This window comes from Manis javanica, chromosome 3 (genome assembly GCF_040802235.1).
Source record: "Manis javanica isolate MJ-LG chromosome 3, MJ_LKY, whole genome shotgun sequence".
NCBI lineage: Eukaryota > Metazoa > Chordata > Mammalia > Pholidota > Manidae > Manis > Manis javanica.
The window spans coordinates 23,884,754-23,908,133 of record NC_133158.1 but is presented as its reverse complement, the minus strand read 5'-3'; the positions used below and the strand labels follow the sequence as shown (position 1 = coordinate 23,908,133).

The 23,380-nt window shown below is 36.8% G+C and overlaps 1 protein-coding gene across 8 annotated transcripts in view; it reads right to left on the bottom strand.

Annotated features, from left to right (window-relative positions):
• The window catches only part of CNTN4 (contactin 4), a 927,209-nt gene that overhangs the window by 456,710 nt on the left and 447,119 nt on the right, over positions 1-23,380 (bottom strand). For all 8 annotated transcript variants that reach the window (XM_073230952.1, XM_073230946.1, XM_037019370.2 and 5 more), the window contains one exon: positions 955-1,096. In XM_073230952.1, the coding sequence (XP_073087053.1) occupies positions 955-1,009 (55 nt within the window). In that variant the 5' untranslated portion in view covers positions 1,010-1,096. The remainder of the gene's footprint in view (positions 1-954; positions 1,097-23,380) is intronic.

Here is a 23,380-nt window from a genome sequence, read left to right as displayed (position 1 = left end):
CTGCCACTCCATACAGCCACGGAACTCAGCCAAGAGAGCTCTAAGCCAGCAGTAACTGTGTCTGTCTTGCTCAAAATTACATTCCCAGGGCCTAATAGAACTGGCTCTTTGAAACGTACTCAGGAACATTTGAATGAATGCATGAATCAGAGTAGTGGTAATCCCAAAGTCATCTTTATATTGCAAAATGCAAATACATTCTAGGGTCCTTCGTGAACTTGGCACTCTGAAATATCAATGCAGGTCAACTATACTCATTTCAAAAAGAGCTGGAAAGAATATCCACTATCCCAGACTGTGAATCAACTCTCAGTACATGCTGGACTTACACTGTATCAAACACTTGAATTATGTATGCCAACTAGTAGGCTTATATTTTCCAGAAAACTGAGAAATAAATCAATAGCACGTTTGAACTTTTTTAAGCTCTGGTCTAGTAGCTGACCATGAATATATGGTAAAAACTTCCTGTTGTTTTGCTTTCTGGCTCCTGACAAATTACAGCTGCATTGAAATGAAAAAGAAAGAGAATTGGTATCAACAGATGGAATGATAACAACAAAGACACTGAAAGATTCCTCAGATAAATGTCTATGCGCTGACATCAAAGCAGGTAATACTCGACTATATTATTGGCTTTATCGCTGAACATTTTACAATTGGGCACTGGGATGAGCAAAAATAACAACTTTCAAACTAAATAATGGCTCAAATGACTCTGAAAGGAGCAGGTAGCTAGGTGAAATATCAATGTCTAGCTTTGGATACACCACCATGAAAAGAGTCACTAAAAGACCATCAGGAAAGTGTATGCAACAGTGTCAGCAAATGCTAGTCATAGTAGCGTGCACTCTTAAAATTTTATCATTGCCATATAAAGTGAAGGCACGCTTTTGAATTTGTGTGAAATACGGTGGAATTTTTAAATCAAAAAGTTTTTAAATGACACTCTACCTGCAAGGCACAACATGAATGACTGCAGTACCAGCAGTTCCCATGGCAACCTCATCTTCAGTTTCTGAGGTCAAAGGAGTTTCAAGTCCGGTAACTAGTGAATTGAATTGCTGCTTCTTTTAAGTTTTGTTCAGCCTTTAATCTGTGGGAAAGAAGAGGCATCATCATTAGTGAGATTTGGGGCTACCTCTTGTGGTCTCTGCCAATTTACTTGAATACAAATAAAACTCACTAGTGAAAAAATACTATTAAAGAAGAGAGAAGCATATTAAATTATGAATATTAAACAAATAAGCCTCCTTTTCTTCCAAATACTTGGGCAGGGATTACAGCTGTAGTGTCCCTCAGTCTCCTAAGTAAAGAGGCAAGTACAGCTTCTGACTATATGTGACCCCACTGTAGGCAGGGGAATGGACTATTTCTTACAAGGTCCTTCCAGGTCCCATGGTCTGCAGTCCCTGTTTTTATTTTCTAATTAATAATACACCCCAAAAAAGTGAATCCAGAAGAACTGCTGCTGAACAAAATGGGGTTAACACTGGTGGACCTTTAAGAGAAGTTCCCAAGTTTTAGAAGGGAGTAAAGTGGGGAAAATTATGACTACTCCATCATTTCAAACATTTTTCCCCCCTATGCTCTATGTTTCATTTCTAAAATGCAGTAGAAATGTACAACTCCAGGGTCAAATGAAAGAAATCTACCAACTGCAAGTAGCTGTCTACTAGGTTCTTTTGCACAAATCTAGAGCATGATTAATCAGAGCAATTCTTCTGTTAGCCAGGAGTCTTAAAACAGAGCTCTGTGGTATAGAGAGGCTGCTTGTTCTGTGTTACAGGAGCTGCAAAGCACGTAACTGAATGAGAGAAGCAGGTGGGCACCCAGAGACACTTTGGAGAGTATACAGGCCTGTCCTGTCTGAAGGGGACCAGGTACTGCTCAGCTCAAGCTGATGGCTAACATGCGGGGCATATTCCCAGAGTTGCAGGAACACCTACAAGTTTAAAACTTGGAAATATTATTGTATTTTTTAAATCTCTCAAGTTTTTAATGTTGGTAATCAGTTCAAAATTAAAAAAAAAAACACCGTGTGAACTGAACAGTCATGTTGCCCTCAAGCACCAAAGGTCTGTGACATGACTTTTATAAACTGAACCCACACTGCACTTGCTCTCATACACCCACCCCTTCTTCCATCCACAGGGCCAGCCAGCCATATATTTATGCATATATGCAGCACCTTCTGCTTGCCAGACACTAGGTGAGGCACTTGACCTGCTAAAACAAAGATACCAACTCTAGCCTTGAGGATCTCCTGCTTCAGAAGGGCAGCTGCACAGTTTAATGAAACTTCGATACAATGTGCTACTATGATGGTAGGAGGACACTTTTGGCCAGGGAGGTTCATAAAGGAGATAGTTCCCACTTGGGTTTTAAAAACAAGCAGAATGCTTTCTATTCTTCAATTAATCAAATAAGGGAGAAATTTAGGGAATGAGGAGACTCACATTCTCTTTGCAAATCTGGCTGTAACTAGGGGTGGGGTCCTGAGTATGCACCCACCTTGCCTCCTTCTCAAGGTTGTTTCAAGGGAAACCACCCGGATAAGTAAATGAAATTTCTTTGTTACCTACACAGCATCACACAAATGCTAAATACTACTATTATAAAAGCCCCAATATTTTTAAGTTGAAAATAACCTGGGACTTCTCATTTCACTTCTGCTTATAGGGAAAACACAGTGAGCGAACACAGGCTCACATAAAAACGTGGACCAACACAAACTCTTTAATCAAAAGATCTTACTATTAATTTATACTTCATCCTCACTAAGAAGACTTTATTTACCAGGAAGCTAGCAGAAAGTGAAGAACCATCATTAGAGAACTTGCCTTTTTCTTGTGCCCTTAAGTAGTGCAGTTTCTGATAAAGCTAGACTTAACATGTTGTGAAGACAAACAGGGCTCTTAATTTCTTATCTGCTGATGTGGCTGAAAGTGGGTAGCAGTGTCTCTAATTAGATGTGTTCAGATACTCTCTGACATGCATGGTGATTAGGCCATTTTAGATAAACAGGATGTACTGATCAATGAAAACTATTAATGTCTTAAGCAAATGATCAGCGTATTAATAATTAATTTTGTGAGGGAAATGTCATCTCAGACCTGGAAATTGATCTACAATGTTAAGCAATTTCTTGTAGCAATTAAAATAAGCTTAGCAAATGTAACTAATTACAAAATAAAGATTTAATTCATGATATGATGCTACTTACTATGTGTATTCTGTTAAAAGTTGTGGATTTTTAAGGATGAAGGAATTCAAGAACCCAACCGGCATTTGTTTACATTTAGGTAGGTAAGGTTCACCTTCACTAATCAGAAATAATGGGGTCATTGACAATAATTTGTCCAGTGGGCAGTAGTAACCACAATGCCAGGTTTTCTGAAGGGAGAGAAGATTCATGTATCTCATGTGGGATTGTGGTGCAGGATAAAAGTTTCATAATCTTGTTTTTTTCTGCCAGAGCCAGAAAGAAGGCTGCAGGATGAGCCAAGAGTTATGGCAGTAATAGATCTCCCCTGCAGCTCCAAGCACTCTCTGGCTTATCCTAAGGTGGCTGTAGCAAAAGATAGTGTACTCAACACTAACTCTGAGACCTTGTTCACGAATTAGACTCGTAAATCCTGAGGAGAAGGCCACACAATGAAACAGGCCTTGGTTGCTTCCTCTGGCTAAGCTGGAAAGAAATGAGTAACTGAGAAATCTACAGGATATTTTTACACACTGCTCTGCAGAGCAAAAATCTTCTAGTCTCCAACCCTTTTAAAGAATTCTGACGCTAGTAGTCATACTGAAGATGCCAGTATAAAATGCTTAAGACAAAAGCATGATTCAGTTCTCCCCTTAAGAGTCCTGGTTCCCAAGAATCTACATGCAGGGTCTGATCATGTAATTATTTTAGAGCTCTATTACACTGAAATTCTGCTGGAATCCAAGCAGCTCTAACTCAGCCCAACAAATAAGTAGGTGCACTTACTCTCCAGCAGGTACAGTGCAAAATGTTGGGTGTGCAGAAGGAATGGAGGGAAGGGTCCTGTCCTCAAGGAGCTCATTGTTTACTTAGCAACAGAGTAATTAGAATTCACTACAATGCACATAATAAGTCTATTAAGTACAAAGTGCTAACAATGCAAAAGAATACTACCTAACTGAACCAGGGGTGGGGTGGGACTTCAAGAAAATTCTCTAAAGGGGCTAAGATTTGAACAGACTCCAAAGGATAAGTAAGAGGAAGAAAATTCTAAGCCAAGTGAAAAGGAAAGCAGGCATGAAAATGAGAACTTAAGAATTTAAGAGACTAAACTGGTCAAGTTACCAAAACACAAGATGATTAAAGGAGCAGTCAGCCACATCAAGCCTGTTCTCTAAACTGGGACGTACCACTCTCCAGCTATGTGGTTCATCTGTAAAACTATGCAAAACATTTCTATCTTCCAGGCTTATTGTAAGGATTAATGAGACTGTGTGGAAAGTACTGAGGACAGGTCCTTGACACTCAGCAGATATCCTTGTTAAAAATAACACAATACAGTCCATATCTGAGGGCCTGATCCCCAAACAGACTTCAATGTATATTAAAGAATCTGGACTCAAATCTGAAAGCTAGGAGGAGGATGGGAGTGACTTTAAACAGGGGAGGGCCCTGAATATTTCACTGTATGTGGTTCTGCTTTAAATACAATACCTAGAAACTGGGAATATCTGTTTTTTCCCTTGGCTTTTCTCCTCCAGTCAATGAGTTAATCATATCTCTAATTACTAAGTATACTTTCAACATATAACACAATTTTCAAGGTGGCATGGCAGAAAGACAGAGTGGGAAAATGTTGGATTTGAGATTGAGGTGTAGAGTTCTTTTTTCCTGGTTTTGCCACGGGTTATCTGACTTTAGAAAAGCTACTTGAACTTTATAAACATTTGATTGTAGACTGGGGATCATGAGCCATAGCTTCCTCACAAGTATGCCATAAAAGTCAAATAACATAGTAATTAATATATTTTTCAAAACCTATTATTGTTTAGACTCACATTCAAATTCCCCAGATTTTAAACTTATGAAGGTAGGGAATCTTCGCTTATCCACTGATATTTAAAAGGCCCATTGCCAACAGTGCATGGCAAAGAATAGGCAGTCAGTAAATAGGTGCTATGTAAATAAAATAAAAAATTTAACTAACCTCTTTTGTGGACCTACTGTGTGCTTTTATATATTTCCTCCTTATTAAACAAACCATCCTAACAACTCTGGAAGTCACGCACTACTCTCCTCTAAAAAGCAATAACCTTGGTAATTAGACTAAGCCTATAGAACTTGTCCAAGGACAAACCTAGAAATCAATAGAGACAGTATTCAAATCTACATCTTCCTCATTCAAATATTGTGCTCTTTTCTCCCAGAGTGACAGAAATGTAAATAAAACAGTATATCTTTTAAAGCATGAGATAAGGTTTGGATGGTGACACTTTTCTCTCTAACTCTGCTTTTCATGATGTCCTTCTGCAGAAGTAAAGCTAGACACCAAAAAGCAAACATGTAGAATCTGTGTAATATTTGTAATGTGAAGTATGGTGCGGATTTCAGAACAGAAATCTTGTCAGAAGGCTACATATCACTAGTGTTAATTCAGAAGTCTTTTTGTAGCAGAACAACTGTGAATAAGTTCCTCTCTCTCTAAGAGTAAGAACAACATGAACATTTGTTTTCTTGCTAATTATTATTTCAAGTGCAGCCATTCTTAAGGCAGGGATTTTAAAAAGGATCATCCACAGTTCCCAGTTGTATAGTTGAGCATTTTCTAACTCTACAATTAACTAATGAGGGGTGCAGTCAATCGCAGTGACGAGGAAGCAGTGAACAGAACTGAAAGCAAGGGAGAAATTAGGCTTCTTCAGAAAGCAACCTGCCAATCATTTCAAGGGAAAATGCCATCCAGTCAAATCTTAATGTTCAATCAGTGAACAGAGATTTATTGAGTACCCTTTATTCAAAAGGCAATATGCAAATGAAAAGAGTCAAGGTCAAGGTATGCCCACCAAGGCAGGACAACTCAGCTGGTAGAACAGACTATTGACTATATAAGTTGGTTTATACATAAAATGACTAGTACATATAATCTATACCTCCTACGGTTATAGTAGAAGACCCACAGGTCCTTTTGGGGTAATGAACATTCTTATTACATCAGTCAATGAAATTAGCTTCCTCTATTGTCCCCTTGTACCAGCTTTTTACTCTTATCAACTAGAAAACACACATTTCCATTTCTGTTTCCCATACTTACCCTACTTCAGTAGAGACTGCAGTAAGTGATGTGTTAGGAATGATGAGAAAATATGTGTTGCTGGTGTCTCTGCCTGGATTACTTTCCCCAAGTATTTACAAGTTCAAAGAGAACAGCGAAAAAAAGAGAAGAGATAAAGCGCCTGGAGAAGAAGACATTTGGAGATCCACACATACGAACTAAGAGGGGGACATGCGTATAATGGAATTCCTTATTTAGGTCGTACCCACCTACCCAATGGCTGATTTAGACTTGATTTCTATCCTAAAACCATATTAGAGAGAGCTTTAAGAAATTATACAGGATCAGCTAAGGTGGACACCTTCCCCCAAGGCTTTCTAGACAAAATAGTGTCTCCCACTTGTGGCATTTCTCACCAGAAATATGATTACCATAGGCAGGTACGCTCTGGAATAAAACCTAGCTAGATGATACCTCAAGTTTTCAGTCACTGAAGTGTATCTTTTATATATTCTGAGAGCTTACGGGGTTCTGCATGCTAATTTGAAAAATATCTTATTAACATTTCTTAGAATAACTCACTGTCACTTTCTCTTTAATCCACTTTGATTTTGAACCTTTACACTTTTCTACTAAGGAGACCATCTCCACACAAAGTGCAGCAGTCCCAATAGCTGTGGTGTGATGTTTCAGAAGGTGACTGGATTGACATTCAGAATAACTGGGTTCCTGTCTCAGGGCTGTTAGTTAATGCTGGGCAAGTTTCTCCACCAATAGTAAAGGGGGCTGGACTGGATTGGTGCTAAGGATCTTTAAAGTCCTGAATTGCATCATTACCTCAGAAAAAGGTTGAGTATTTGCAAGATATTTAATTAGACAAATGAATGGTCATCACCAGAGCTCTTTGAGGCATCTCACAATTTCTCAGATTACATCATTTTCCTATCTATCAGAATTGTTTGAGATGTACTGCTTTTATGTTCTATGTATGGTACTGCTACTGGAAATTGCATCCCAAACCACAAATACATATGTACTATTCATGACCTCCAAGTACTTAGTGTACTAATTTTAAAACTTTTATTTAACATTTACTTTCATTAAAGTAGTACATACACACTTTACACACTTAACTACTTACTCCTACTCCTCCGAGGGAACAGTTTCCTAGGGAAAAAAAGTTTTCCTGGTAGTTTCTCAACACTGATTTTAAAAAATTGCTTATACTACTATTTATTGATATTTAGGCATTATGTATTATCAGTTTATTTTATGGATAATGACAATTCAGCCCTCTTATACAATCTCTCTCAATGACAAACTCATGTACACAAACATACACATAAATACTCAGTTCTACTGTTATCTGAATTTAGTTATATCCCTGAATTTGGAGAATATTTTTTCAAGTGAGCCCCAGAATATACTATTTATATTTTCCTTTTGTAGTACTTGGGTTTTTTATTAAAGTTAATAATTCCTCTTTATTTTCTTAGGTTTCTAAGTAAAGAAACCATTCTACCATATCTAATGCTTTCAATATGTTCAAGCACACCTTGTAGTCCATCAATTTAATAAGTATGTGTTTAGTACATGTAGATACTGAACACTTTTACAGTTGAGTTGAAAAACAAATGGACATAGTTCAAGTCAGCATCATTTAGTGAAAACAGAAAAAAACATGTATTCAAAGTTGTAATTATATCCATTATGTATATTATGTAATTACCCATAATATATAAAGCTTGTATGTTTGTGAGAGTTTCCACTACATCACGTACAGTTAATGATCAACTTAAAGACATGTGATTAAACTACTAAATGATGTTGGAACAATGTAATGGTAGAACACAAAAAAACAGAGGAAATAACAAAATAATAGATGCCACTTATTATGTACTAGTCACTTACAAAGTACTAACGAAGAGAGTCCTTAAAAGAACCCTTTAAGTGGTTATTTTCACTTTAAGGGTTAAGCAAATTGGCCTAAGTTAGAGCTAATAAAGATAGAATACGATAGGATCTGAATGATCCCTTCCCCTACTTTGTTTACTGAAGTATATTATATATATTCTGATATGCATTCTTTTTAGTATAAAGGTTGATGAGATTTCAAAAACTGATGCAGTCATTTAACTGCTACCACCATCAAGATGTACAATATTTCCATTACATGGAAATGAACCCTGAAAGTTTGACTTCACAGTATAGAAAATACTCTATTAAAATTCTCCAAAATAGTTACAATGCAGGCTTATTAAAATAACAGACAACTGTATTAAATACAAAAGATATGGTGTTTTCCTTTTATTTAGACTGCTTCTCAGATAGTTCGTCCTTCCTTTAGGATGCCATTCCCATATCAGTACACTCTCATTACAGTAAAAACAAGAACAAAAGTAGTCATAGCTGAAGACAGGAAAATACACCTCCACTCCCTCCTTCCCACTCCTAGGGACAGAAATGATAATTGAATGCGGCACACTCTTTGCAGCTTAGCCCAAGGGTGGTCCCAGAATCTTTTCAATGCAGCATTTCAAATAGTCATATCAAAATCAATATGGTTTGCATGTAAAATAAAAAACTCCTTTGCCTTCCCTCTGGTGTTTGGAATCACTGGCTTTAGAATTACACAAGCCAGGTTTAAATCCCAGTTGTACCAGTTAGATGTTGACCTTGGGCAAGTCATTTAACCTCTGTTAGCTTCATTTTTCTCTCTGGTAAAATGACAGTGATGATACATGGCTGTTGAAAGGAACTTTAAGGGAAAATCTTTATAATTGGATGCTGCTAACAAAATTTATGCATGGGCTTTGAGTAGGTAACCTTGGGAAAAGAAGATCTTGGGCAAACAGTGGTAGTATACTGCTTCAGGAGACAATGAATGCAGGAAGCACATTGAGCCAAATGGGGAAAACCCATGGCCCTACAGGATTCCCACCTGTGCATTAGGGGACAGTGGGTGCAGAGGCCTTGAGGAGGGTAACACTGCCCAGAGACGCTAGTCTTAGTCTTGCTTTCTGGGTATTGTGAATTAATCTTTGCACACTTTCTTTAGGCTCCTACCACCAGAGCAGGAAAGAAGGGTTTCTTAGCAATCATCTCACGTTTGTTTTCCTTCTGCCCACTGGTGTGCTACAGAGTGCCAATTCTGCTAAATTCCCAAATAAATCACTGTTAATGAAGCATGTTGCACATACAGACAGCGACAGGCATTTTTTAATCACCTAAACTAAAGAAGAGCTAAAGGTAAGCACAAAACACTAATACCTAATATATTAGGTGTCAGATTTAAAGTGGCAAGAACCGTATGACTTTCAGAGCTTTTACTTGGATGCGCTTAGTGGAAAGTAAGGCTTACTGGTATATTCATCATCATGCACAGCCAAATCAGATATCTAGTAGGCTGAAACAGAGTCTGTATGTACTTAATCAGAAGCAGAAATCAGATTGCAAACATAAATGTACAAATTATGATAGGCTATACAAATAAGGGGCTAAAATATTTTATGCTCTGACCTTTACTCAAAATCATTAACTGAACTTTTAGTAACCAACGTGCCATATGATGCAGCAATGAATAAGAAGACACAGTCTGCCTTCATGGAGCTTATTTTATTCCACAGTGGGGTGTAAAGATAGTATTTTCAGGGGGATGGAATGGCAGCCAACCAGGAAGTGCAATAGCGTGAGACAGGAGTATATGTAGACTTAGGAAACAAACTTAACTTAAAACTTATTATTATTTTTTTTAATATCCAATACCTGAATTGTTTTGGAAAAGTTTTTTGTAAGCCTCCAATTTTTCATCTATAAAATAGAGACATTGCCACCAACTTCACAAGTTCATAAAGAAGTATATGAACTAACGCGTGTAAAACACCATGAAATAATCTCAATATGGGCTTTGTCTAAATAAGGGGAAACTTTGAAATCTCTCATTAAGTGTAGTCTAGAGCCAAGAAACTACCCTCCTATTTAGTGAAATGATAACACAGGATCTAAAGGCATAGCCTGGATCTCATGCAAGATAAAGAAACTGTGCATTTCAGATTCTTTGCTATCACTTAGAGAAATCAGTATGATTTTTGAACATCCATCTAAAAAATATCTGTGGAACACCTGTAGTATTTCAGATACTGTGCTAGGCACTGTGTATCACAGTAAAGTTGATAAAGTCCTATAATCAGGAAGTGTGCAGCCTAGTACACTTTGCAGGTCATTTGTCCATGAACTCATTTGCTTGAAGAACAGGCTAATTTCCCGTGAAGCACACCTCAATACCATTGTCCTTTAGCCTAGGACTGCATACAGATGATAGGATGTTTCCTTATCATTTGACAAACTCTTTGAATTCTTATTTGGTATAAAATAGTTTTCTGGAAGTTCCCTGTATATTAAACAAAACTATTTAAGCAAGTGCTCAGCCCCATTTTCATGTCTTTTGTACCCAAATCTGTATCTCAGGCATGAAAGGTGGTGGAGTGATACAATGGCAAGGTGGTTTTTTTCTTTTTTCTTTTTTTTTACTATGTGTTAGTTACAATCCAAGATTTTACATAGATTATCTAATCCTCACAATAACCTGAAGGTAGGCATATGATTATGCCTGTTTGTCAAAGAGCAAAGTGAAGCTAGTAGAGGTATGTGAACCACTGATTTCTTTGGTATTCTGTTTCCTGCTTTCTTCCAGACCTGTAAGTAGCCAACTTCCTCTCAGCATGTTGCATCAGGGCAGATAGCACTGAAATTCATGAAGAAAAACTGAGTAGAAAGCTGGTAAACCTCTGTGCAAAGGTTGCCTCCTTCTGCTTTGGTGGGATACTTTATCATCAGATACCAGCTAATGAGATTGAAATATAACATATGGATCCAGAATCATTAGCATGCCAGGGGACATTATTCCCCCTTATATGAACAGCCAAAAATTGTGAATGTGATGGTTTAAAAAAGGTTTTTTACTGCCCTTATCAAACAGTGGTTAGTCATCTAGTTGGTTTAATAGCCAAAATAGGTAGGAAGTGATGGATACGTTCCTTGTTTAATTTGGCCAAATTGGGAAAACACTAGCTGATTCTGAGAGAACCAGCTTTTAGGTATGGCCTGCCACATATCTAACAGATGTCCCTGCAGATCTGGGTGTGAAATATGCATATGCTGTCAATCTACTTTTAACTATTCTATTTATGTTCTTATTTAAAATGTGATAGAGTGATCATTTCCAGTTATAAATTGGCTTTTACTGAGAATCTCCAAAGGACAGTGTATTCTTACTAAGCTGGCTGAGATGAGGGTAAGTTTCCAGCATGATCATTTTTAGGTAGGAAAACTTGGGCAACAAAGAGTATAGTGACTATACAATATTTAGTAAATTAAGAAGAAATACATGAGTCTCTGTCTAAAGCTAATGCCAAGGGAAAAATAGTAATTTTAAAATGAAGAAATTTAGCTGACACCCTCTTAACCAAGTGATCAAGGCTAACATCACCAGTGAGGAGCCATACTGGCTTCATGAACCCTCTGATACGGTCCACTGGGTGAGGAGAGCGGAGAGAGGATCTTATACTGTGGTCTCTTTGCCAACAAAGCCTAGACTCTGGGTGATCATGAGAAAACATCAGACAACTGACTAAGGAGAGTCTGTAACATAACTGACCAGTAGTCTTCAAAAGTGTCAGGATCACAAAAGTCAAGGAATCACTAAGGGATTATCCCAGATTGAAGGGCAATAAGGAGAACTGAATACTGTAAACAATGTGAGATTCTGGGTTAGATCCTGGAATAAAAACAGGACATCAGTTGAAAAACTGGTTAATTTCAATTAAGGTCTATTGTTTGGTTCACTATATTTGACCAATACCAATTTCCTGGTTGTGATCACTATCTTATGGTTATGTAAGAGATCAGATGGGTATATGGGAACTTGGTGCCACTTTTTATGAACTTTTCTGAAAGTCTACTATTATTTCAAAATAAAGCTAATGCTTCATTAGTATGATTTCCTAGCCTGAGAATCAGACTTTTAAAAAAAAGTCTTTTTATTTTTCTTCTTACAATACTGGAGCTATCTTCCTCAAAAGGAATATGCATATATCACACCAGCATAGATGAGATATTTATGGCTTGCTACATAATTTCTGGAGGAAGTTCAAAGATAATAAAAGTATGTTCACTGAAGACACAATGGTCAGAGCAAAAATCATGTGGAAAAAAAAAAACACCTCAATGCCCAGGCTGCAATTCATACTGTCAACCTTGTTACTATATTGCAATTTAATTAAAATTAGATTGATGAATAGTCAAATTAAGGTATGAAAAGAACTAAGCTTATCCTGCTTATCTTAATAAGGAAAAATAAAAAAGCCAGAATTCTGTAATTCTTGAATGGTAAAAATATGGCATGCATGTTTTCCCTGTACTTTTCATTTACTATCACTGTGAGCTCTTTGCAATGAAATGTGAGATGTAAAGACAAGAGAAAAATTGAAAATAGGAATTTCTGTAGTATTATATATATATATATATTTTTTTTTCAGGACATCAAACTTCCTCCTTAAATTAGCAGTCTGTGCATGTTGTTGGTATAAGAAAACATAGTAATTCTGGTTACCTGTGGAAACTAAGAAGTAGGTGGATTACCTACAAACACATTTTTGAGAATAGAATTCTAATTAGTTACAACTAACATTTTGATATGGAGGCTGTTTCATATATGTGGCAAAGAACAAAAGAAACATCTAAATGGTTGAAGTTACGTCAGAAAACTTCAATTCCATGACTTGTGTTAAAGTACATACCTACACACAGTTTCAAGTTTTTATTTTATTGTTTCCTAGTTACCTGGTTACTACATTTCATCTGCAAGTTTCAGCAAAATATTTTCAAGTGTAGAAAAAATTTGATAAACTAGGTCCTCCTGGTACCTAGGTTTATATAACTGCAATTACACATCAGCTTTTTTCTCACTTTTCCTAGCATCACATTACAGGTTTACACTGTACCTCATGCTACCTTATGGAACCTCCGCTAGAGGGGAACCAAAAAGCTCCCTGAGCAATAGTAACCTTGATGGGTGCAAAAGAATTGCCTACATAAATACAATGAAACAGTCTTCCAAGTGTCCAAGTGTCTAGTTCAGTGCAAGGATGACAATGTTTTACTAACCAGAAGTAAATATATATGTAATATTTTCTACATACTTTGATGATCTTCCTAGCCAAGAGTAAGCTCTCAAGTAGAGCTGGTGGCAATGGTAAAAGAAATGCATGAGACTGTAATGACAGACCTGGCTCACTGCTAAGTGCTGGCTTTGATTTCCTCCCAAGAGATTCTGCTTTTTCCTAAATACACACAACAGGAATGAGTCTGAAAACCAGGTGGAGTGTGGTCAGTGAAGCCAGAAAAAGAACTGGAGAAGTAATGCATTGCCTCCGTTTTGTTATTAATAACATGTACTCAAAGGAAGCCCCTCTTTGATCCAAATCCACAAACCTTAAGTGATTGCTTTATCCCTTTGCTTTTAACACCTGATCCTCCATCATAACCATGACCACTGCTAATTAAAACCTCCATACACCATCGCTTTGAACACTAGAGGTTGCATTTCTAAGCAATGCTAAATAACCAGAATAAAATATATAAATGCTGTATGTCAAATATATTATATATGTGTAATATATACAAAGTATGAATATATATTAATATAAATAATATCCCAGGATGCAGTTGTCAACAAAGAATCCTTTTTTTTTGCAGAAGAAAAGTATTTAAAAAAGAAACTTTAAATCTTTTTAAGTGCATCACTGTGGTAGAATGGATAAAGTGCACATATTTCATATACTGTTATTTAGTGAACACATTTTGCTGCATTCTAATTGAGGATAACTTCCAGAAATACCTCATGCATTTGTAAATAAGTAGTGCAGGTGCACAAGGACAGGCAGGGTGTGTAATTATGCATGTGTATATTTATATGCCCACCAGTTCTGTTGTCTTAAACAGACCTAAAGAAAAGCTCTTCTAGGTTAATTGCTGTTGCTAAGGAAAAGGCCCAGATTTGCCATCACAGTTAATCATTTCCTTCAGGTGTAACAATCAGGATGGCCTCTTGGTGCCAATTTTTGTCTCACTACAAATATGTAATAAAGTCTCCTTTGAATTTTCTAAAAACACATTTTATTATTCTCTCCTTACAATTTTTCCAATACTCCCAAGTGAAAAGACAGTTTAATGTTTCCAGTAGCAAGCAAATGGTTTCAGGGAAAGAATATATTACCTGGTTCTTGGTTTCATAAAATAACATAGGAGGTTTGGCAGCATCTTACCTCTGAAGGAAGAATCTGGATTAATGGGTCACCAATGGCAGATTCCCCAGGAAAGCTATATAGCAGCTTCTTAAAAGAATCTCATATCTGAGCAGCCCTTCCCTCAAGTACATTCCTGCATTCCAGACACAGCTATATTACCACAGTGCAAATAAGATCAAGCCACTCTCTCCAAATTTTCACCTATCCTCAATAACATTACAGAAACATGAAAAACCTGCTTAATTCAACTCCCACACATCTCTGAAGCATACATCTGTATTAGAGCCATACTGCATGTTAGCTGGGTATGTCTGGCAATCTTGCATCCTTATCTTTATACCTGCTTCTCCCATTTCTCTGTAGCTAGCTTGAAATTTGTGCTTAGATGAACTTCCTCTGGAATCTTTCTCTGCTCTCCTAATTATGGTTCAGTACTTTTCATATGTGCTTTGAGAGAATTTGGGGGTTCTCTTATTAGAGCAGTTGTGATATAGTATTATAACTTTTGTCTTTACCCCCCTTTGTTACTATAAATGCCCAGAAGGGAGAGACAAAGTCTCCCTCATTCATGGGTATGCCATGAAAGTATATACACAGAAAATATATGTTCAATCAATTTAAACTGTTATGCATTTAACTACAGATGAAAGAGAAAAAGCGTGTCCAACAGTTCAAAATGACAGGAGGAAGTAATATGATTAGAACCTAAGAAAAAAATATTCATAAAACTACTCAGAACTAGTTAAGAAAGTTAGGACTTTACATTGGCAACCTTTGTGAACAAGAGTTTGTGAATTGGCTTAGGGATTTAAAAGATTTCAACAAAAATGTGCATATAATAACCTATACAGATAGTCAAATTATCAGTTTGGAAAGTTGCTTCTAAATCATGGATTCTTTAATATGTTTAAGAGTAAATATGATAAAAAAAGAATCCCAAGGTCACATCTGTTTGGGGGAACTGAGTTAACTGAAGTAGACAGATCATGTTATTGCAAGATAACCTTCTTATAACCTTCAAAAAGATGACATGGAATTTATCTAAGAAAAGAGGTATCTTGGGTGGTGTTCCCCAGAATTACCTGAACAGAAGTTCCTTTTTATCTATGAACATCTCATACAACAAAAGTTCCTTAAAACTGTATCTACATCAAGGGATGCCAATCTAAGAGCCACACCCAGCCGAACTTGTGTTTATAAATAAATCTTTATTGGAACACAGCCATGCCTGCTCATTAAGGTATTATCTATGACTTCCTTTGTAATACAACAGAGGGCTGAGTAGTTATGACAAGGATCACATGGCCTGGAAAGTAAAAAGATATTTAGTACCTAGCCATGTACAGAAAAAGTTTTCTGATCCCCAATTTATAGTAATATTTTACTATTTTCTTAAGGTTTAATATATAAGTATTTTGTGGGTACGATCAGGGCCTATTAAAACCAGCTGGACCCACTGCTGATCTGTTTTAATGAAATTGTATAAATGCATGATGAAATGATCAACAGAACTGGAGAGCATCACATTTTCCCTAAACAATGAGCTGACCAGTGGTATTTTCCAAATTGAAATGTGAACAAGCATATTATGTTTAGATTTTCTGCTTTAAATTCTAAGTGGAAACTACTTAACACATATTTTTAAACTGGCAAATTAAAGCCTACAAATATAGACACATTCACCACAAAGAGGTCTGAACCTAATGCCTTAAAATAACAGATACTTTATTAAAACACAAACATACTGGACATTTTACTAAAGACAACTGAATCTCTATTTGATAACTTGAAGAAATCATACTGGTGTCCTAAAGTACCTCATGATAAAGATTAATTTTGTTCACACAGGACTAGAGCTGAACAAGATTTGTGATCTAGACCTGATCTAAATAAACTATCATTTCAGGTACAGTTCATAGCATAGCACTGATTTTTTTAACTACAGTTTAGTAGTTAAAGAAAATACATAGCTTTAATTCCTAGCAGAAATGAGCTTTCTGTTTCTTCAATTGTTAATCTATACAATTAAGTTAACTCAAATATTGTTTGGTTCAGGACACATTCACCATTACTTTATAAATTGGTAGAATCAGTCCATTTGTTCATTAGCTTAAGAGAAAACAGTGAAGTGGAAAGAAGTGATTCAGTTAATGGTAACTTCTGGTGATCTATATTTGCAACAAGAGTTTTCTCTGTTGTATAATTCAGTAGAATTAGTCTAAAATGCTGTTTCTCATATAAGTTTCTCTCTTCATCTTTTCTATCCTCCTTCTCCCAAAAACATGTGACAGACATTGTGTCTAGTGTTTGGCTCTGCTCTCTTTCTCCCTGTGCTAAAAACCATCATATTTGACATCTGATCCACTGGGAGCAACTGCAAAATGCCTTTAGGCTCATTTTAGAAGCAAAAATTCGTTATTTTTTTTCTTGTGGTAAGAACACAACAAGTAGGAGTTTTCATGGTTATTTCAAGACAGTCCTCCTCCTAGAGATTCAAAATAATGAACTTTAGTTTCCATGTTTGTATTCTTCTTGGGATGAATGGCCAAACTGGTCATACACAATTTAAAAGAATCCAACTAAATGTGCTGTGAAAAGAAAAACAAGCCAACAATACATACATGTATAGGGAGATAATATTGTAAACAGCATATGCCCCCAAATGAGTGTCTGTTGGGATATACAAATCCAACTCACTGTTCCCACTGGATATTTCAGTTATTATCTCTCATACTGTGAACATTCCCCAAGGTGAGTATGATTTTTTCTACTTAAAGAGACAAAAGCTTTATAAGATATGGTTCCTAAATACAAGTCAACTACTTCATTTGGTGTTGAACCAATAACTCTGTCATCTGTCCAAAACCTAGAAGAAAAACACTCTACCGTGAGTCACTGTGAGATGACACATTGGTTTCCAAATGGCTACCATCATTTCTCAGATTGGAGAGTACATCTTAGAAAGTCAAATGGTTCCCGGGAAAACACAGTGAGCACTGACAGACACCCCTTCCAGACTGGCAGAACTTGAGTCTCCAGACTCCCCTTCATGCTCCTCCTCTACACTACGGTACTTCACCTTCCTTACAAAAACTTCTCCAATCAAATTTCAACTGACTTTTCCAGCCACATCTCCAAGTCTCCTAGGCAAACAACTGAGCTTTAGTTAAATGGGGTTTTCCCTGCATGAGCTGGCTGCGTATTATACTGGCCACATAGCTTTGTTTTAACTGCTTCCCACATTCTACCAACTTTTAAAGTGAAATCCCCTCAATTATCACCTTACAAACAGCTCAACTATCACCTTTCAAACAGGTAACTCTTCCAGATGTCCACAGGTCACAGTTACCCTTTCTGCTCTGAATACTAAAGCACTCTTCTGACTTTTCCCGTGCTGCTTATTAAATCCCAACTTGTCTTATAGTTGGATGTTAATTCCTTTATTGGGATGTAAGCTCACTGAGGGTAGGTAGAGTCTACAAATTTTTAAGACTCTGAGTCCTGCACAGCATGTTCTGCACCTCACAGGTAGCAAACAAGGGCAGACAAATTGTGTCTCATCACTAGTAAAAAAGTGACATCAGTGTTTTCCAGAGTTTTTTAGACTATCTTTGAAAAGTCAGAACAACTATAATTGCTTTTCTGGCAGCCCTCTGGAATTCTCCCTGATCTCTGGCACTCCTAAAATACTATTCTAAGTGGTTTCTACAAAAAATACCTGCATTTTTTTTTCTTTTGTTATGTTTGTAAAAGTACCACGAGTTTTAATCCACTGGGGCCTAGATACATGAATCCACTTAAGTGCATCTTGGTGCTCTCTATTCTGGCCTCACTTATGTTAGGATACAGTTCACCTTACGCATGTTTACCTCCTCACTTTATATACTTAAAAAATCTTTCTCCTTGACTGAGCAGACAGTGAAAACATATACACTGACACTTCATTCATACAATTGTCTTTGTGGTCAAAAGGGAAGTGTATTATTTTAAGTACTGAATCAGGTAGCAAGAAATTCTGTATCAATTCTACCCTTTTTCATTTCCTCTCTGATGCTCTATTATTTCTCTAAATAAAACAAAAATAATATTTGGATTGCAAATAAGGGGCTCTATTAATAAATAAAAAATGTAAGTTTAAAAAAAAGCTTTTGTAAGCCAGTAATTTCAGTTAAAGTTGGTTATTCACACTACTTGTATATAGTCCTCTAATAAAAACTGAGATGGAGACACAGAGTTATAGAAGAGTTGATGATCAACATGTTCCTTGTATATCTGCATTAGAGAAGGTACTTATTTCCTTTCCTTCATTATTCAAAGTACCTCCACATGCCTAACAAATGTTCCATGATATTACTATAAAAGAAAATGGTTCTTTTGTTTTTCTAAAATGCATGTGATCATTTCAAAGTTACATGGTGATGTAAACAATTTCTCCCACATTTATCCTAAGTTTATTATCAATTTAAGTGTCAATATTTTTGGCTGTTACACATTGCCCTTCTCCATTATCATCTTGGAGTAATAATAAGGAAAAAGACTGTGTGTGTGTGCGCACACTCATGTACAGGCCTACACCAACTCAAGCACACACACACACACACACATACACATATTTTTACATACTGATTACATATAATCAAATATTCTTCTTCTACCATCCACACACATTTTGGATTTTCCAGTTGGAGTCCTATTGTACTTGAAATAACACAACAGCTTTTAAAAAAAATGCATTATTTCTTAATTGATAGAGATCTTCTCCATTAAATAACACCTTCCCCTTCTTCTTAAGGAACTAACACAAAACTTTACAAACTGCTCCATTGACCTTTGGAATAAAAAGAGAGCTCAAAGATTCTGCTTGCTTTATACCTAACACTCTCTTTTCACACTTACTTTTGTTTTTGTCTTCGCTAGAATACCTTTACTTGCATGTTCCTATGAAAAGAAGGAATTTTTTTCTTTTGGATCTGTGGACTTTTGGACAGTACCCTGAGAATCCTGGTTGCTCCTAAATTATCTTCCCACATGAGAAGGATGAAAACCCACTTTGTTTCACTGCCCTCCAGATGTAAAACATTTCTAAGGAGAGTACACAATCCTTGGCTCCCACAAACACTCCAGTGACTTTAGCTTCTTCCCCAAGGAATATGACTCGGTTCTGTAATTGTGCATGTCCCTAGAATTTCAGGTTCCAAATTTCTAACTGCTTACTGAGTATTTTCCCTTGAATCAACTCATTCAATTCATTAAAAATTACCTGACAAACAACTTGTTCCTTCCCCATGAACCATGTTCCTTAAGAACCAGGGGAAGGAGCTCTTTGAAAAAACACACTATCTGAGTGAAATCTATACTCTGTTCTTCTTGTCACCCAGGTTTGAAGGGTTACTGGTGCATCCTCCCATGGTTACCTTCCTCATTACCTACACCTGTATCATCCACACTGAATCAGTGAATAAGCCCTTTTATTGGCATGTCTTAAATTTATCTAATAGGTTGGAGCAAAGATTTATCAACGTACATGGGACCTATGGAGTATTCAATAAAAAGTTAACTTCTGTTATCATCATACTTAACACTTCCTACAAAGATTTCTCTGCTTTCACATTTGTGCATGCTATGACCCCCTTCTCTGTTTTGGACTAAATGTGTAAATCCAAACAATCCTTTAGAATCCTGCTCAAATTCATTTAATTCCATTTACTTTGAAGGCCAGGATAGTCTCTCTTCTGGTATCCTAGCGCATAATTTTTACTATTATTTCTACTATTCAGTCAAGTGTTGCTTTGTGACATCACCTGTATTTAACTGAACAGCTATTTGTCTTTGCATTGGCACTTCAATTCATGCAATTATATTGAATGCCATGAATACAAGAAATGGTCTATGTTCTCATATTTTTTTTGTATGACACCACAATGCCTAGCACAGTGTATTTTAAAGATGCTCAAAATCTATTTGATTTCTTGGTAACTGATAACATTCCAGTCAACAGTTTTTGGTGGGATCAACCTTATACAAAAAATATGATTGGGGTGAGGGGCCAAGATGGTGGTGTGAATAGGGCAGCGGAAATCTCCTCCCAAAACCATATATATTTTTGAAAATACAACAAATACAACTACACCTAACAGAGAGACCAGAAGATACAGTATAACAGCTACGCTACACCTACATCTGTGAGAACTCAGCATCTCACGAAGGGGGTAAGATACAAAGCCGCGACCCAGCACAACCCGAGCGCTCCCCCCCCAACCCCAGCACACTAGCAGGAGGAAAGGAGTCAGAGCAGGGAGGGAGTGGAAGCACAGGACTGCTAAATAACAAGCCACAGCAATCTACACAGTGAGCACAGACACACATTGCATGGTGTGCTGGATATTAGAGAAATGGAGCAGTAAAACCCGGGAGCAGGTCCCCACAGCCAGCTCCCCAAACACTCAGACAACCCCTGAGAGAGGGCCTGGGGAGATAAATATAACCAATCTTCCTGAAAAATAATTCAAAATAAAGGTGATAACCATGCTGATGGACCTGCAGAGAAATACGCAAGAGCTAAGGGATGAAGTCAGGAGGGAGATTATAGAAATGAAACAATCTCTGGAAAGACTTAAGAGCAGACTAGATGAGGTGCAAGAGAGTGTTAATGGAATAGAAATCAGAGAACAGGAAAACAGAGAAGCTGAGGCAGAGAGAGATAAAAGGATCTCCAGGAATGAAACAATATTAAGAGAACTGTGTGACCAATCAAAATGGAACAATATTCACATTATAGGGGTACCAGAAGAAGAAGAGAGAGAAAAAGGGATAGAAAGTGTCTTTAAAGAAATAATTGCTGAAAATTTCCCCAAACTGGGGGAGGAAATAGATTCTCAGACTATGAAAGCACACAGATCCCAACACAAGGGACCCAAGGAGGACAACACCAAGACATATAATAATTAAAATGGCAAAGATGAAAGACAAGGGCAGAGTATTAAAGGCAGCCAGAGAGAGAAAAAAGATCACCCACAAAGTAAAACCTATCAGGCTCTCATCAGACTTCTCAACAGAAACCTTACATGCCAGAAGAGAATGGCATGATATATTTAATGCAATGAAACAGAAGAGCCTTGAACCAAGAATACTGTATCCAGCACGATTATAATTTAAATATGAAGGAGAAATTAAACAATTCCCAACAAGCAAAAGTTGAGGAATTCGCCACCCACAAACCACCTCTACAGGATATTTAAAGGGACTGCTCTAAATGGAAGCACTCCTAAGGCTAAATAGATGTCACCAGAGAAAATAAAATCACAACAAAGAAAGCAGACCAACCAAATACTAACAAAAGGCAAAAAATAAAATCAACTCTTCACAAAAGCAGTCAAAGGAAACACAAAGAGTACAGAAAAAAACACCTAACATCTGAAGAAGGGAGGAGGAGGAATAAGAAAAGAGAGAAATAAAGAATCATCAGACTGTGTTTACAATAGCTTAATAAGCAAGTTAAGCTAGACAGTTAGATAGTAAAGAAGCAAACCTTGAACCTTTGGTCATGATGAATCTAAAGCCTGCAATGGCAATAAGTACATATCTTTCAATAATCACCCTAAATGTAAATGGAATGAATGCACCAATCAAAAGACACAGAGTAAAAGAATGGATAAAAATGCAAGACGCATCTACATGCTGCTTACCAGAGACTCACCTCAAACCCAAAGACATACACAGACTAAAAGTGAAGGGCTGAAAAAATATATTTCATGCCAACAATAGGGAGAAAAAAGCAGGAGTTGCAGTACTTGTATCAGACAAAATAGACTTCAAAGAAATAACAAGAGATAAAGAAGGACATTACATAATGATAAAGGGGGCAGTCCAACAAGAGGATATAATGATTATAAATATACATGCACCCAACACAGAAGCACTGACATATGTGAAAGAAATATGAACAGAATCAAAGGAGGAAATAGAATGCAATGCATTCATTCTAGGAGACTTCAACACAGCATGCACTCAAAAGGACAGACCAACCAGACAGAAAATAAGGACGCAGAGGCACTGAAAAATACACAAGAACAGATGGACCTAACAGACATCTACAGAACTCTACACCCAAAAGCAGCAGGATACACATTCTTCTCAAGTGCACAGGGAACATTTTCCAGAATAGACCACATACTAGGCCACAAAAAGAACCTCAGTAAATTCAAAAAGACTGAAATTTTACCAACCAACTTCTCAGATCACAAAGGTATAAAACTAGAAATAAATTGTACGAAGAAAACAAAAAGGCTCACAAACACATGGAGGCTTAACAAATGCTCCTAAATAATCAATGGATCAATGACCAAATTAAAACAGAGACCAAGCAATATATGGAGACAAATGACAACAACAGCACAAAGCCCCAACTTCTGTGGGATGCAGCAAAGTCAGTACTAAGAGGAAAGTATATAGCAATCCAGGCCTATTTCAAGAAGGAAGAACAATCCCAAATGAATAGTATAAAGACACAATTATTGAAACTGGAAAAAGAAGAACAAATGAGGCCAAAATTCAGCAGAAGGAGGGACATAATAAAGATCAGAGAAGAAATAAATAAAATTGAGAAGAATAGAACAACAGAAAAAATCAATGAAACCAAGAGGTGGTTCTCTGAGAAAATAAACAAAATAGATAAGCTCCTAGCCAGACTTATTAAGAGGAAAAGAGAATCTACACACATCAACAGAATCAGAAATGAGAAAGGGAAAATCACGACGGACCCCACAGAAATACAAAGAATTATTAGAGAATACTATGAGAATATATACGCTAACAAGC